Here is an 18,044-nt window from a genome sequence, read left to right on the forward strand (position 1 = left end):
CAGGCAGATTTCTGAGTTCGAGGCCAGCCTGGTCTACAAAGTGAGTTCCAGGACAGCCAGGGCTACACAGAGAAACCCTGTCTCAAAAAACCCAAAAGACCAAAAAAAACAAAAAAAGACTATGTAGTGTCCGTAGTGTCTTTATCTCTTCTGATTAGTTTCGGCTTGAAGTCTATTTTGTCAGACACTAAAATCATTCTGCCTTGTTTCTTGGATCTGTTTGCTTGGGATTACAAGCACGCATGCAGTTGTCTGGCATGTCTGGCTACATGTTGAGTGTCCGAATTCAAATCTCCATAGTTGGTCAACAATTACTTTACCCATTGATACATCTCAACAGCAATTTATATTCTACGATACTAGATATGTAATTCTAGAGTATTTTCTTTCTATCTCACTGTGAGTTGTCTTTGTATGTTTTGACAGTGTCCTATGAAAACACATACAAAAGTTTTCATTTATAAAGTTCTATTTATATTTTAGTTTGTCACTTGAGTTTCTGGTATCTAAGACATACTTTTTCCCCCCAACCCAAGGCCATACTAATTTGTGTCTACACTTTAAGAATTATAATTTGAGTTTCTTTTTTTTTCTAAGATTTATTTATGTATATGGGTACTTTGTCTCCATGTACATATGCACACCAGAAGAGGGCATCAGACAGATGTGAGCTGCCATGTGGGTGCTGGGAACTGAACACAGACCCTTTGGAAGAGCAGTGAGTGCTCTTAACCACTGAGCCATCTTTCCAGCACACATAGTTTTAGTTTTTACATTCTTTATATCTAACACACTTTGGGATTTTTGTCTGATACAGGGAAGAAGTCCAATTCCATACATTTGCAGGTAGACATCCATTGCCAGTATCATTTATTTAAAAAAAAAAAAGCAACTTTCTCTGTTGAAAACAAGACTATAAATATGGATTGCTATTCTACCCCCTTCGTCTACATACCAATCTTTATACCAATACCACAGACATTGAACTACTGTGGTTCTGCAGTACATTTTAAAAAAAAATATGTGAATCATCCAATTTGTTATTTTTCAAAGCATTTTATTTATTCTGGTCTCTGACACTCTATATGAATGCTAGGATTAGTCTTTTTTTTCTGCAAAGAATCCATTTCTGATTTTGAAAGCAATTGTGTTGAACCTGGAAGTGAAGAGTTAGCAATAGTAAGCCTTCTAAGCATGATCCCAGACTATCTTCTCAGTTAATTAGCTATTCTAGTCTTCTAAGCATGATCCCAGACTATCTTCTCAGTTAATTAGCTATTNCATGATCCCAGACTATCTTCTCAGTTAATTAGCTATTCTAGTCTTCTAAGCATGATCCCAGACTATCTTCTCAGTTAATTAGCTATTCTAGTCTTTTTTTCAATAATGTTTTGAATTCCCAGTGTGTAATTTTTACATTTGCTTCATCATCCATTCCTAAGGCTTTTATTCTTTTGAGTAAGAAATTCTTTTGCAAATGAAATTTTTCTTAGTTTCAGTTAGACTGCCTATTGACATTATATATGAATAAACTGATTTTTATAAGTCAATCTTGTATTCTCTGCTTTGCCAAACTGGTTTGTTAGCTCTATACTTTCTGAATATATATATATATATATATATATATATATATATATATATATATATATAATATCATCATCTGGAAATTTTCTTTCATCGGGAAATTTTCTTTCATATTCTTCTCCAAGTTGGTTTCTTCTCTTTTCACTTTCTTCACCAATTTCCCCAGCTAGAAATGTCAGTTCAATGTTGCATAAATTTAATAAGGGTAAACATGGGCTGGAAAGATGGCTCAGTAGTTAAGAGCACTGACTGCTCTTCCTAATTCCCAGAAACCACATGGTGGCTTACAACCATCTGAAATGGAATCGGATGCTCTTTTCTGGTGTGTCTGAAGACAGCTACAGTGTTCTCATACACATAACACCTTTTTTTTTTAACGAGTAAACATCCAATTCCCATTCCAGATCTTAGCGTGAAACAGATTTTCATTACTATGGACCATGTAATCCCATGTTGTACATTGGGATTAATACTGTATGCTGAATGTGTTGTTGATGCTGCTACCATGTTTATGAAGTTTCTTCTATTCCTAATGGTAAAAAATTCTCATGGAGTGCTGGATTTTACCAAACACTTTTCTGCACCCAGTGGACATATCATGAGGTCTGTATCTTTTTTTAAAAAAAAATTATGATGCATTATTTCTAATTTTCTTAATTAAGGCAATCTTATATTCTTGGGATAAGTTCATATGGTTATGATGAATAATACTTTTACTTCACCTGGCTTCTAGCATTTTGCGGGTAATTATAATGAAATTTTAATCTGCAGTTTTTCATCTTATTTCTTTCTCCAGTTTGCTTATCAGGGCAACTAATACTGGCCTCCTAAAAGGAGACGGGAAATGCTCCCTCTTATGTGTTTTAGGAGGAAGTAGCATTTAAGGTATTTGGTCAAATTCACCATCTAGGCATGGTATTTTCTTTGTGAGCAGTTATCTGTATAATTAACTCAATTTCTTTTGTGTGTGTGTGAATTTTTATTCATAGGAAATGTGGTATTGGAGAAAGAGAAACCTAAGTTACAAAATATTCTATATAGTACTTGACCTGGACTGTATACGGAAGTAACATTCTAAATTAAAGGACACCAGAAACATCAGATTATCAAATGTAATGAGTGTTCATTGACTGAAATATTTTTTTTTTTACCTTATTACTGCTTTTGAGTGGAAGATATAACAGATACATATGGTTTAAAAATCAAAGATTAAAATGTTACATTTGCTGGGCAGTGGTAGCGCATGCCTTTAATCCCAGCACTTGGGAGGTAGAGGCAGGAGGATTTCCAAGTTCGAGGCCAGCCTGGTCTACAGAGTGAGCTCCAGGACAGCTAGAGCTACAGAGAGAAACCCTGTCTCGAAAAAAAAAAAAAAATTTACATTTAATAAAATAAGTATCTTTTCTCTTGCTGAAACTTGATGTCACAGTTCTCTATCCATGACAACCATCACAAATCAATTTCTTTATTAGATATTTTCTTTACATTTCAAATGTTATCCCCTTTCCTAGTTTCCCCTCCAAAAACCCCCATCCATTCCCCCGTCTCCTGCTCACCAACCCATCCACTCCCTCTTCCTGGCCCTGGCAGTTCCCTATACTGGGGCACATAACCTTCACAGGACCAAGGGCTTCTCCTTCCATTGATGACCAACTAGGCCATCCTCTGCTACATATGCAGCTAGAGCCATGTGTTTTCTTTGGTTGGTGGTTTAGTCCCAGGGAGCTCTGGAGATACTGGTTAGTTCATATTATTGTTCCTCCTATAGGGCTGCAAACCCCTTCAGCTCCTTGGGTACTTTCTCTAGCTCCTTCATTGGGGACCCTGTGCTCCGTCCAATGGATGACTGTGAGCATTCACTTCTGTATATGTCAGGCACTGGCAGAGCCTCTCAGGAGACAGCTCTATCAGGCTCCTGGCAGCAAGCTCTTGTTGGCATCCACAATAGTGTCTGATTTTGGTGGTTGTTTATGGGATGCATCCCCAAGTGGGGCAGTCTCTGTTACACATTTTGTAACCTCATGGGTATTTTGTTCCTCCTTCTAAGAAGGACCAAAGAATCCACACTTTGGTCTTTCTTCTTGGGTTTCATGTTTTTCGAATTGTATCTTGGGTATTCCAATCTTCTGGGCTAATATCCACTTATCAGGGAGTGCATATCATGTGTGTTTTGTGATTGGGTTACTTCACTCAGGATGATATCCTCCAGATGCACCCATTTGCCTGAGAATTTCATGAATTCATTGGTTTTAATTGCTGAGTAGTACTCCAGTGTGTAAATGTACCACATTTTCTGTATCCATTCCTCTATTGAGGGACATCTGGGTTCTTTCCAGCTTCTGGCTATTATAAATAAAGCTGCTAAGAACATAATGGGAGTTGGAACATCTTCTATGCCCAGGAATGGTATTGCTGGATCCTCCAGTAGTACTATGTCCAATTTTCTGAGGAATCGCCAAACTGATTTCCAGTTTTTGATGAACTTAAAAGCACTCACAGAATACTAGTCTATTTAAGTAAGCTTTAAAGGAACTAGTGATGAAACAGATACACTTGTATGCCTCACCCTTCTCATTTTCTTCTATCAATTCTGAGATAGAACTCAGGTTTGGTGGGCCTTATGATCTCTGTCATAATTCCACACACCTCTGCATGGAAGCAGCAATAGACTTGTAAACAGATAGACCTTGCTATGTTCCAATGATACTTTATCTATAAAAACGGGGAGCAGGTTGGATTTGCTCTGTGGGCCATAGTTACATCACAGTAGTAAGATGGACTCGATGCTTATGCAATGACACAATTAAGAACCAAATCAGGGAATAATTAAATTTTGCTAATGAAGTAATCCAGAAGTGAGATGATTTTCATAGACTTTACTAAGTCCTTAGGACTCTATTTGGCATTCTACTTCCTTTTTTTCTTTAAAAATGAGATTTAAAGGAAAACTCATTTTATGTTAAAATTACATTAAAAATATTCCGTCATCTTGTACAAAAAGCAGTAGGTACTATTCAGTTTCACAATAATATAGTTTAATTACATAAAAATAAGTAGCATAATATTTGGTACCAAAAATAAGACTGAAAGTCACATCAAGAGCACTATTTCCATTTAACAGCAACACAAACCCAAGGAAAACAAATGATTCGATTCCAATGGGGAAATTCCTAATCAATTTCTAATATTCCTAATCAATCATTTTACAATTTTCAGCCAACAATAACTACCTTTGTAGATATGACAAATCCACTTGTGTACCATTATATATTTGATAAAGCAAATCTAATGCCTATAATTATCAAGTTGTTAAAACTTTATCTTCCTCTCGATCATCCAACCCATGCACGTGAGCAAGCTCACCATTTGTAATCCAGATGTGTAACAGACATTGGTCTATGTATCTGCTTCAATGTTGGCATATTTTTTTTATCATTTCTTAGTATAATATGAAAACAAGTATGATATTTTTTGCATTACTTCTTTTGTTCTGGACTGCTTTAGTTATTTGAGGTGCTTTTGCTTCATGTTAGAACTAGCTCTGTGAAGAATTTGGTAACATATTCATTTTTTTATGTACTTAATTCTGTCAATCCATGAACAATACATTTTCTAGAGCCTTCAGTGTAATAGTTTTCATTGCAGAGGACTTTATAACCTTTCGCTAGGTTTATTCTTGTATGTTTTTTCTGTTGTTGGGTTTTGTCTGTTGAGTGTAGTTATTTCCTGATTTCTTGCTCAGCCTGTTCATTATTGGTATATAAGGAGAGCTATGTTGATCTTTGTAGCATAAAACTTTGCTGAAGATATTAGCTGTAAGCCTTTGGGGTCTTCTAAGTAAAATCATATTTAGAACAGAAAATAGGAATTGAACAAGCAGCTCAGAGCACAGATCCCTTTTGGGGACTGCAGCAGTTCCAGCAATGCCCTTGGTTCTCTAGCCAGGAATATCGAAGGGAACACAGGGGTCTTATCTCCTAAATGAATGCCCCCTGCCTGGAGCCTGTCTTTTAAGGAAAACTCTATTCCAGGGACTAGATGCTTCTGTGAGCAGCTTCAGGACTGGACCACTGAAGTTTCTGGTAAAAATAGGATATATCAACATCCCCACCCCACCCCAAGCCCCCAATTTCAGTCCATTTCCTAATCAATGAGAAGGATTACCTCTAGCTGAGAATGGAATCTCTGGCCTGAGTGGAGACCTAACATTCTAGTTAGGCCAGTCAATCACCTGACTAAGGGACCGTGCGCTGGGAAGGCTGCTTTACCTTAAACCACATTAAAGAGATAGGAGGAACAGTTACCTCTTTATTGAGATGTCCCTTTCCAAGAAAGTCTCCCCTCAGTGCAACTGCTCAGACCCATAGCGATGTATCTCCTAAGTCTGACCGCTTCTCTGAATCAGAAAAGTGCTAGTTTCCTACATTTCCCCCAAGCACGTGTTTAATGACACTTTGAACCTGACTCTTTTTCTAAAACACTCCTGTCTCTCTTTTGCATGTGACTTTTTTTTTTTAACCCTACAGTTCAATTTTGGCATGTCATATGTATCTAAATGTTTATTCATTTCCTCTAAATCTCCCAATTTAAGTTTTCAAAATCTTCCCTAACTGCTCTCTGCTGGGATTACCTACCCTAGCTATACATCACCCTGTGGCAGGGAGGTGGTTATGGAATGCTAGTAACCCATTCCACCTGCCTCACTTCACAGCAAACCGCACATGCAGAGAAGGCACGTCTGTCAAGGCCTCTGCAGTAGCCAACAGGTAGCCACAGAAGGCAGGGTCAACCACAACTTCCACGTGCTCCTCAAATCCTAAAATCTGACCCTCTGCACAGCTGCCTTTCACAGCCTTTTCCCATGAAAATACTGTGGCAGGGTATCCTTGAGATGTCTTTTCTCACATCTCCAAGGTTGCTCAATGTCAAACAGGTTCCCTCTCAAGGTAAAGGTACCTGGCTATACAGCAACCTGAGATGTACAGAAAAATGAAATAGATTCCTTCGCTTATGTTAGCCTGCAGTGCAGGAGTCACCGTCACACCGTATTTAAGGCGTTTGAAGACTATGGGTATCTTCTTCAGAGCTGTCAATCTGCTATCAACAGAGCTGCCTGACTTACCTTCTGGTTGCAGCTACATGGTCCCTTCCCAGGCAAGAAAGCCAGGGTTAGAGTTGTGGGCTGCTTATTTTCTTCATCACATTGAAAATTTTCCATGCTTTTCATCTGTCTTTACCATTAGTCATGTTCTTTCCTGGGAATATCCTAGTTTCGCCTCTTCTTAATAGTCATCTAGTGAAAACATTTCATCAACCATCTTACCCTCCCCTCTGCCCCTGCAAATCCAAAACCCCTGAACACACCATTACAAACTGTTACACATTTCTATAAACATCATTCAAAAGACTGGTTATTTCCATGTTTTCTAACATTCTTTCTCATCAATTTGAAACCAGTATGACAAGATTACTAAAGGCACTTAACAGCTCAGGCTAGTAAACTTTTATCTGGGACTAAGCAACATGTTTTATTTTAATCCTATCTTCTACACTGGAAGTATGTTTGCCTGTATTATCACTCTCAGCAGTGATATATGTTCACCTTGATCAACAGAACTGCCTGTTGTTTCCACTTGCTCATGGAAAGTCACTTTTATTAGAAAACTGTATCGTGAAATAATTTTCTTCCAATATGTGGCAGCAGCAGTTCATAATGACTTGGAATCCCAGACACTTAAGCCTGCAACTGTTAACTAGACATAGCTGAGAGTACACCAGGCAGTAAGGCTTCTCTCCTTCCTGAACTAGTCAATGTGTTAGCAAGCAATCAGATTACTTGCCTGCAGAACTAGTAAAAACTAAAAGCACTACTTCAAAACACCAGGTCATGCAGCTTTTATTTACCATTTAATATCTTTGGGGAGTAAGTGAGGATTTTTTCTTTCCAGTAAGTCTATTCCATGCTTAGGTAGCTAAGTACATATTGCAGAGGATCTATGAAGTTGCATATAAAATACAAAAATCTGTTACATATACATCCATTTAATGACAGATTGCACAGTTCAGTAAGTGCCAATGTTAAAATAACTCCCTGAACTTAACAAGCAGCATGAATTACTGTGACAGCAGCAGGTAGAAATGTTCCACAAGGGCAGGTAGTGCTCACACAGCGCAACTGCTGATAGGGCACCAACCAGTGAGGTCACATCTTTATTCTTTTTCTTACTATAAATACATGAGTTAAAAAAAAAAAAAAAAAAGGAAGGACAAAGCAATGGGGATTTGGTACCCTCTTACTTAAGTGGACTGTGTTATAGACAAAATCCCCTAGGAACTATAAGTAAGACACAAACATTCAATCAAACAGCTACTCTTGACCACCAAAACTGTAGACCATTTTCATGGTTAACCCAACTGCTACAATCCAGACATCTTTTCCATGTCTCAATAAAGATAGTTACTGCACTAATGGCAGGAATAAGGAACAAGTCCTCCAAACTAGTTATATTTGTATGGTAAACAGAAATGAATAGAGAGAGAAAATCAAGTCATTCAAGATAGCTTTGGCAAATAAAGACTGATGATATATGCATGTACAGGAACTTTTACCATGTGTTCCACAATTAGAGAGTCCTGATTATTAACCTTTTAAAGTAAACATGTATATATGTATACCAAACATAAACTATATTTGAAACAGTAACATAGCATTCATTACTAGCTGTGAAAATGATTTGGCTGGCGAACATGAAGGTATTAAGTACGTAATTAGAAATGTGCTCAGGAACGTAAAAGAAATGTAATGCAATAGCACTAAGGTTCAGGTGTCTTAGCACCATCTCAGCACCAAGGGAAATCCCCAATGTTAAATAACAAGAAACTATAAACGCATAAAATTTGATGAGGTTTCAACATTTGCTACAAACCAAGTACATTATTCTTGCCCTTACCCTCTCATCTTCAACAACATACTTGACCTGCATTGCATTCTTGCCAAGGAAGCATCCTGGATACAACAAATTAAAGTCAGGTAGGTCCTTAGTGCATTCAATGCTAATCCAAAAAACCCATCATATCCTGAGAGGCCAGAGCTTTCTAAAAAACATTTGAAGCCATTTGTTTTTCACTAAAGCAAAAGCCATTCTTAAATGTAATTCTACAACAGATTCTTTAAAATTCATGATGTTCTACAAACTCACTACTACAGCCCAGTATCAGCCAAAATGATACTGAGTGAGCAATGAACATTTTAGTTAGAAAGCCTTTTTCAATCAGAAACAGTCTCAAATACAGCAGAAGTTTAGGTATTATCAGTGGCAGTAGTATTCAAACTTAAATAGCAACCTAGTTTGTGAATCAGGAAATGATTTAGTGAGTCTGAAGAACATTTACAACAGTGAGACACAGAGATGAAAGTCTATCAAACTTAGCAACTAAGTATTTTTCATGAAACATTTCAGTTAAAGGTTTTACATTCACACATACATACACCAACACTGACACACACAGACACACACACATTATGAATCAAATGTTAAGTTATTTTTATTGTGAGTCACAGTTATAAAAATTTTTGAAATACACTGGTCTGGAGACTACCAAACTAAACATGGAGTTTTGACCAAAAATATTGAACATAAAGATTCCAGGTGTTGTCATCAAGGAGATAGTACTGAATATATAAATCAGTCTTGTGCTCCAAAAAGACAAGCTAGAGTTTTTAGCTTACTATAGACACCTAAGTTAAACCAACCCTGCACTCTTCAGCAGGTACAGGAGCAGCAGAAAGCAGGAAAAAGACCCTGGCAACAACAGTTTACTTGAAGTGGTATCATGCTAATTTGAGAGCGGGCACTTAAAAAACAGAAATTCTCAGTTATCTAAAAGGCTTTCCATCTGTCCTTCCAAGTCACACTGTATGCATGACAGTTAGGAGTAGAAATAGTTACTGTTACAGTTTTAAGATGTTTAAGTGGTCTAAATCAAGGTAATCTCTAACTTTTACTGCTGTTTTAGATTTTGGAAAAACACATGATCACAAATACAGACAGACTTGCTCTAATCTTGCTCCAATCTACTTTCATCTTCCAGTAAAAGGACATCTGTCAGAATATTATGGAACTCAAATTATTTTTAACCTATAAACATCCTGAACAACCATTTCCTAAAAATTGACTGCCTATATGCACAAGAAATGCAGAGCATGGGACTTCAAGAATCCAGTGATAAGGGTCAGTTTAGCTCTAGTATAGGAAGTGTTGTAGGACTCCCTATATGTACCTCACTTTGGGAGTTTCTAGGATAGGGGCAGAGTAAACACTGGTTTGGTAACAGGGTGAGAAAATATCCAAGACAGGATATTAAACTTTGGGTCTGTGGCCTTGGCTCCTGGCCTCAGAAAGCAGCTTTGTCATCCCCAATCCTGCTTCTTAGGGAGTACAAGGAGTAAGGTGACATATCGAGTGATTTACAGGATCCCTGTCTACCCTGATTTTAACATGGATGTAGTTCTAAGATGTTAATCCTGTTTGTCCTGTATTTCATTTATAGTAGTTCCAGTTCTTGTAGCAATGATGGTCGCCAGACATATCAAAAACCCAAGCTAATAAGCTCGCTTACCCACAGACTTTAAAGACAAGAAAAATAAAGCTAATAAGGAGCAAAATTTAAGGCTTTTTTTTTTTTTCTTTTTATTTCAGCCACGGAATGATGCATGCTACAGAGTAACCTTTACTTTCCCCCACTTGGTTTTTTTTTTTTTTTTTAAAATACCACCATTTCCAATCCCAAAAGAACATGGCACTTGTTTGTTTCTTCCCCTTCTCATTCATTCCAGACTTTCAAGTGTTTTCTTCAATACTGAGGCTTTCTCCTGCAGCTCTGGTCTGTTGTCTGTCTCCATAGTAGCTAAAGACTCAATCAGAAGTCCTCTGCATTCTGCTGTCAAACTTTCCCATTGTTTAGCTTCTGAATGGAAAGAAAATAGAAAATCTTTATAGAATTAATATTTCCATATATTCTACTCCCCAAACAACCACACAGCAACTCTATAATAACAGAAGAGTATATAACAATCACAGGTTGGACAGGTGCCCAAGCCCAATTCCTGACAATAGCCTGAAAGCAGGTGGGAGAGCTCCACCTTTCCCTAGTATGGGTAAGGCATGGGGAGATGAACTATACCACAGCACAGAGGGAAGAATGGAGTATCAAGGCATGGGAGCAAGATAGTTACCTCAGCCACAACAGAATGCTATTTAATAACATACATGAAAAAACAGTACCTTAAAAGGTTTTGTAATTGTATAGTTTAACACTTTATAACTCCTTTCTTACAAGAAAGCCTTAGAGAACCATGTAAATACTAGAAATTTTTAAAAACAAGAATGCACAGGAAATCTTAACTCTGTTTATAATGCTCTGTTATCTTCTAGTGATGTGACTTCAAGCAAATACTATAGTTGTAGCAGGGTTTCATGTAGTTCAAGCTGGCCTTAAACTCCTATCTTCCTATCTCTACCCTCAAGGCTGGTATTACAGGCCTGTACCACCATGTCCAGCTTCAAGAAAGCTGTTTACCCTCACTTTTGTCATCTAGAAATATTAGTATTTACCTGGAAAACTGAGAATTCAGCCATATGGCTAAGTGCCTATGCTGTTTTATTTTATCAAGAAAAAAATAGGTCATATGATATCTAGTGTCTCTGAGTCTAAAGAACCCATTTTTGTAGAAACCTATGATAGGTGCCAGCCACTAAGCAGAAAAAAGAGGGGAAAGTACAAATACCAAAGTCACAAGGCTGTGATGAAAACTGTTTCATCTTCTTCACTATTAACTGAAGGAACAGGAATAGGAAAAAGAGAAGGAAGTGAACACAGAAGGGGGGTCTCTTTTGAAACCAGTGACAGATACATAACTCTGGGAAGAAAAAAGGGAAAGCTGTTTTTCTTCTACCACTGACATAACACAAAATTTATAAGGTTTCTAAAAGAAGAAAAAGGAGAAAGAAAAGAAATAGGACTAAAAACAAGCTGTTGTCAAATATGGTAACTCAAGTGGGTCTTGATAAAATAACCTGACTCTCTTCTTGCTGCGTCTAACTATTTACACGCAGACAAGTCTACGCTATCACTGCCAACAATTTCCTGTAATTAACCAAGAGTATGTCAGAGTTCACGACAGAAACAAACTTTATTACTTTGAGATAATATAGCTTAGTAACTCATTAGAAATACATAAACATAAAGAACAAATTGAAATCTTTAAAATTTAATGATTTTAGTTCTCTATAGTCTACTTGTATGTGCAGATACATTAATATGTATTTTATACCATATATGCAAAAACAGAAATAAAAAAATTTTCAAAGTGTTTCATAGGATATATCCTGGATTTATGGTGCTCTAATCAAATTTATGAAGAACTCACCTTCAAGTTTTTTAAGCAGTAATTCTATCACAGATAAAGCTTCTGTTCTCACAGATGAGTAGGTTTTATTTTCTATGAAGAAAAATATGCAATTCAAGAGTATGCTTTAAAAACAGAACTTCCAACATTAAATGTTACTGAATGATAAAAAGTTAAAACTCTTATGGATTCATTTTGAAGTAAACTTCTATTCAGTAACTATTATCAAACATTTAAACTATGCTATTATGTTCAAATACACAATTTTGAGGCACTATAGATAACAAGCCATTAATTTTAAGTGGTAATATTAAAGACCCATCTTGTATATGAGAGATTCGAGATTCAAAAGTATTACCCCAAATGTACAATCACTATGTTACAACTAAGACAAGTCTTGATCTGCATGATTCTCCTCATTTTACTGAAGAATATCATCTAGGGACACCTTGAAACCTAAAAGGACAATTTTGTTAGCTTTCTATTCTATATCTAGAAAAGCAAGCTATTTCCAAAGATTATAAATAAAACAAGTTTGGTTGGTACACACTATTTTATAAAAGGCATCGAATTTTTCGATCAACTGTCTAACAAAAATTACTATGCATCCAAGTCCATGGCAGGGGAGAAGTATTGGGAAAACTGATAGTGACCCATCACAAGGACAGGAGAATCAGCTTGAAAACATGCTGATGCTAGGACACCTAAAAAACAAACAAAATAATCAGGGGCTGAAGAGATGGCTCAGCACGTAATCCTCTTACAGAGGCCAAGATTTCAAGTCTCAGCACTCACATTGGCAGCTCACAACTGTATGTAATTTCAGTTCTAGGAGGACCTAACACCGCTGGCCTCTGTTGACATTAGTACTCACTTGTACATAAACATAATTAAAAATAAATCCTAAAAGTAAATATAAAGCACTGAGAAGTTAAGGGGTATAAATTAATATCAGTTAACGATGAATAAATAAAGGAAAAGAGAAAAGAATCTTGTTCAAAATAAAATGCCAGCTACTAAATGGTTAAAGAATGGTTAAATGAAGAAGGGCAAAAGTTGTAAAATTCATCACAGAAATAAAACAGCTCATAGAAGAATCATCAATGCATGTAAAAATCTAAAGCAAAAGCCCTGGAAGAGAAGCCCACATTTACATGGCCTTAGTGTATTTTTATGGATTGTTTAGATGCACTTTTGAAGAAGAGATTATTTGGATAATCTTAAAGTATGTTGTAGGGGTGGTTCTGATGCTAAGGCCCCATTCCCCAATTGGTTCTTGATCTTTAATGAAAAAGACATGAGTCAATTGCTGGGTGGGAAGAATAGGTGGGACTTCCGGGTCTCCACAGGTAAAGAGGCAGATGAAGGGAGGAGGGAGCGAAGGAGGGAGGGAGTGTGTGTGTGAGTGAGTGAGGTAGTGTGTGTGTGTGTGTTTGCTACGCTTCTGAGGGAGAAAAGGTGACCAACCATGTGAGATCTCGGACAGTGGGGCCCTAAGCTGCTCCTACAAGAGAGCGGTTGGGGATGTTTAGCTGAGATTACATGTAACTGAGCAACTAAAGTTGAGGGTAGGTGGAGAGATGCAGAGCTAAGAGTATTGATAAGGGCACCCTTTTCCAAGTAGGAGATCAGTACCACCCAGCAATTATGCCAAAAGGGCAAGTTGAAACTGAACAACTGTGTTTGTCTGTGGTTTCTAGCCATAGATTCAAGGGAATCTATGGGAGTTGGCAGTGCAGCCTGTTCCTGGAATTAAGGAAGAGTAGCAAAGCTACATCCAACAGAGTGTTTTCAAGCACTACCTACTAGACATAAGGAATAATAAGAATGATAATATAGAGAAAAAACATAGTACCTTGATTAGATAAACAAAATTAACTTTGAAAATCAGGAAAGCTGTGGACATTGCATGCCTCTTGATATGAGCAAAATTATTATCATTAGTATCAGAATTCATAAGCTAGATCCAAGCCTGAGGAAATGTCAAACAGCAAATGAGAACTATATTATTTTTTTCCAAAAAGAAGAGAGGACTTTATTTTGCAAAATCATGAGTATAATATAAGAGAAAGAGACGCTGAAGGAGTTTATCACATGAAAAGTAAAAGATATGACAACTATATTTTATATGTGATCTTTGTATTTTTTTTAATGGCGAGTAATACGGAATACAAGATCCTACAAAAATTATTGAAGAAATTAAAGTATGAATGAGAAAAAATTGATAAGAGAACACTGCATCCATGCAAAACTATATAAATTTGATACCATAATGATGCTATAAAAAGGAATATACACTGAAGAATTTAGTAAGAAAAGAACAAGTTGTAAGCAACACACTATTAAACGTCTCAGGTAAAACGAAGGATACACAGGTACTATCTAACCTATTTTAACAACTGTTGTATAAACTAGCAACTATTTCTAAGTAACTGATGTAAAGGTACAATCTAAAGTTCTACTGTAATGCTACATAAAATACCCTTGTTGGGGGACTTATGGCACATAAACAGAACAGTCAGTAGTTGTTCCAGAAGTCTAGATCCTGAGATGACTGGAGCCATAAATTCAATCTCAGCCAAGGTAGCACAGAGAGACCTAACTGAGAACGAAGAAGGGGTGAGAATGTAGCTCAGTGGTAGAGTGCCCAGCATGAAGGACTGTGCCTGATCACCAGCACCAAAAACAAAATAAGCAGCAGCAGCAGCAGCAGCAACAACAACGAAGACAAATCACTCAAGTTCTGGTTCCTTACTCACCTAAAGAGTAAGTAATTGATTTACACGTTTCAAGAAGAATCTCAGCCAGAGCTTCAGGATCTGCATGTTCCTCTTCTAGGAGCATTAACCTTCAAGTATAAAAGTGATATATACAATTGAAAACGTTTCTAGCACAACTTCTATCTGTACATATCATCATGTTAGTTCAGATACTAGTCATATCTAAATTGATTACAAGCATGTATAAATTTGCACAATGGAGTACCACTCAGCTGTTTAAAAAAATGACATCATGAAATCTGAAGGCAAATGGATGGAACTAGAAAAATCATTCTGAATGAAGTAACCCAGATCCAGAAAGATAAATTTTGTATATACTCACTTAGAAGTAGATATTTACCATTAAGAAAATGATAACCAAGCTACAATCCATAGACCCAGAGAGGCTAGGTAAAGAGAAGAGGTAGGTCTGGGGAAATGCATGGATCTACCTGAGAGGGGAAAATGGGTTTCATAGGCAGACTGGGGGAGTGAGGATGGGAGCAGGCAGGGAAAGGCATGGTATGGGGAGAGAGAGCTGGAACTGGGGGGCATTCGGATGATCATGTGGAAACCTAGTGCAGTGGAAACCTCCTGGACTTTATGAAGGCGACCCTAACAAGGACTCCTAGTAATGGGGGATACCAAGTCTTAACTGGTCATCTCTTGTAGCCAGGCAAGGATCCCAGTAACAGGACTGGGCTGTACTCAATAGAGCTGCTGGTCAAGGGGATCCATGGAAATCCCCAAACAACCTGGCTGCTGCTAAGACGAAGGGTGGCTCAGTGCAAACTGAAAGCAGGGCCCAATGCAGAGGATGTGCCCACACAAGGCGTTAAACACAGGGAAGATGAGCTGGGGCCTCTCTTACGTTCTTGTCTCTTTGGTGTGGGAAGGTACACTGCAATCTACCAAAATAGAAAAGTCAACAACCTAGCTATAAAACTTTTGGTCTAAAATCCATCCTCCCTGCACAATAAGCTAGTGCAATGGTGGCACAGAACTTGTAGGAGTATTCATCCAATGTCTGACTGACTTATGGAGCACTCCACAAGACGAAATCCATACCCAGCACTGCTTGGGTAACCAAGAACCAGGGACCCAGTGTAAAACCAGACACTACTGGTCTAAAAAGAAAATAAAAGTATGACTCCTAATGATATTCTGTTATACTTATAGATCAGTGCCTTATCCAGTCATCATCAGAGAGGCTTCCATCAGAAGCAGATGGGAACAGATGCAAAGACCCACAGCCAGACATTATGTGGAGAGTCTAAATGGGAGGTCTCCATCAAATCCCTCCCCTCAGAGCTTAGGAAATTCCTAGGAAGAGGTAGAATAATTGTTAAGAGCCAGAAGGGAGGAGAACACCTGGAGAATAAGACCCCAGAACCAACATCAAGTAAGGCACATATAAGCTCACGAAGACTGAAGCCGTAAGCGCAGGGCTATATGGGTCTACACCTGGTCCACTGCATATTTTATAGTTATCAGCTTAGAATTTTATGGGACTCCTGACTGTGAGAACAAGTGGGTCTCTGACTCTTGTGAAAGCTCTTGGACTCTTCCTCCTATTGGGTTGCTGTGATGGTTTCTGTTTCATCTTATTTGACTTTGTCACGTTTGCTTGTTATCTCTTAGAAGCCTATTCTTTTCTACTGAGAGACATAAAAGGAGTGGATAAGAGAAGAGGGGAAGTGCGGAGGAACTGAGAGGAGTAGAGGGAGAATAAACTATAATCAGGATATATTGTATGAGAAAACTTTTTTTTTTTTTAAAAGAATGTGTAAAGGTTGAGAAAACCATTCAACAGGGAGATAAAATAAAAACCTGAATCATGAAGCACATTACCCCTGGAAAAAGGCGTTCATTGACTGGAGGACACCTAGCTGCACTTTCCACGTGCTGAGTCTTAGCCGCTCACACATCAGTTTGCACAGCTCCTGCCGATAACAACCTGCGCAGATGACCAAGTGGGACAAAGGAAGAAGTATGTGAAGAGTGGGAGATAACAAGAGGTGGAGAGAAAACAGAAAGTAGCATTAAAGCAAAGACAAAAGTGGAGTAACGTGAGGGACAGTTTAACTAAAGACACGGAATTTTCCCCAAACTGTTAACATTAGTATACATACATACACACACAACATACATACATACATACATACATACATACATACATACACACACACACACACACACACACACCCCTATTCTAACAGTTTGCTCTTAAGGCATTTTGTCCTCCTCAGAACAGAGCCAACAGCTTAGCTACACTCCCCTTCCATTGTAATTCCCTTTATAAAACCAAAAGATCCGGAACCCTTAAGCACCCTAAAGTACTCAGCCAACTGTGGGTTTATCAACAGTCAGTAGTCTTTTATCATAAACTAGTCCCAATCACAATTGTCACCATCATTATACAATTAATACCATACTGATAGGAGTATAAACTCAACAAAAATAAAAATAGAAGTTGACTTTAAATGCTTAGAACAGGGCTTTCCAAGCTTCTATCACGTCAACATCAGGCCACATGCATAGCTACCCTGGTGACATGTGGCCAATGGGCCATAACTTGGACACCTACTATAAAATTTAATAAGGTTTAAATATAAAACATGAGAGGAAGGGGTTAAAAATTCTACCTTGAGATTGCTTCATAACAGCTTGTAATTTATTTCTCTAATTTAAAAGGACAAAACCAGAAATTACAGCTGACACTGAAATGTGAGAAATTAGTATGCAACACTGACATTCTTAGAGAAAATGCTTGATTCTCCTCGATAACTGTTCAACAAATGTACAACTCCTATGTCTTTGTGTGTGACATCCTTCTTACAGAATTCCTTATAACTTTCTTTGGCTATTAAGCAAGAGTTACTCATGCTAATGGTGTCAAGCAGCTTCTACTACAGACCACTCACAAATTGATGACTTCTTTTGAAAAATTCTTCATATGTTAAACAAAGAATGATGGGCTCAAAGAAAATGTAATGCCTGAGTTTACAAATAATTGATACAAAGACTATCATTAGGACGGAGTGTCTTCCCAGAACAAGACAAACTTAAATAGCATCTGTTCAAACTTAATGGCCTTGTCAATGTGTTATAACTACAACTTGAACTAATAATCATGGCTTAATTAATCTTCTATAAATATATGTTTAATTCTGAAAATCTCTGTCATGAGTTTCTCAATAAAACAGCTATCACTGGCTTACTGAAGACATGATGTCAAGGCTGGTGATTCTGAGAGGACCGATTTTGAGAGGTAATTGTGAGTTTATCAGAGA

The 18,044-nt window shown here is 37.5% G+C and overlaps 1 protein-coding gene across 4 annotated transcripts in view; it reads right to left on the reverse strand.

The window, feature by feature from the left end:
• Positions 1 to 7,464: 7,464 nt before the first annotated feature.
• The window catches only part of Ecpas (Ecm29 proteasome adaptor and scaffold), a 118,551-nt gene continuing 107,971 nt past the window's right edge, over positions 7,465 to 18,044 (reverse strand). For all 4 annotated transcript variants that reach the window (XM_021159333.2, XM_021159335.2, XM_021159332.2 and 1 more), the window contains 4 exons: positions 16,603 to 16,708; positions 14,752 to 14,840; positions 12,014 to 12,085; positions 7,465 to 10,551 (listed from right to left, as the gene is read on the reverse strand). In XM_021159333.2, the coding sequence (XP_021014992.1) occupies positions 10,412 to 10,551; positions 12,014 to 12,085; positions 14,752 to 14,840; positions 16,603 to 16,708 (407 nt within the window). In that variant the 3' untranslated portion in view covers positions 7,465 to 10,411. The remainder of the gene's footprint in view (positions 10,552 to 12,013; positions 12,086 to 14,751; positions 14,841 to 16,602; positions 16,709 to 18,044) is intronic.

This window comes from Mus caroli, chromosome 4, assembly GCF_900094665.2.
Source record: "Mus caroli chromosome 4, CAROLI_EIJ_v1.1, whole genome shotgun sequence".
NCBI classification, from domain to species: Eukaryota; Metazoa; Chordata; class Mammalia; order Rodentia; family Muridae; genus Mus; species Mus caroli.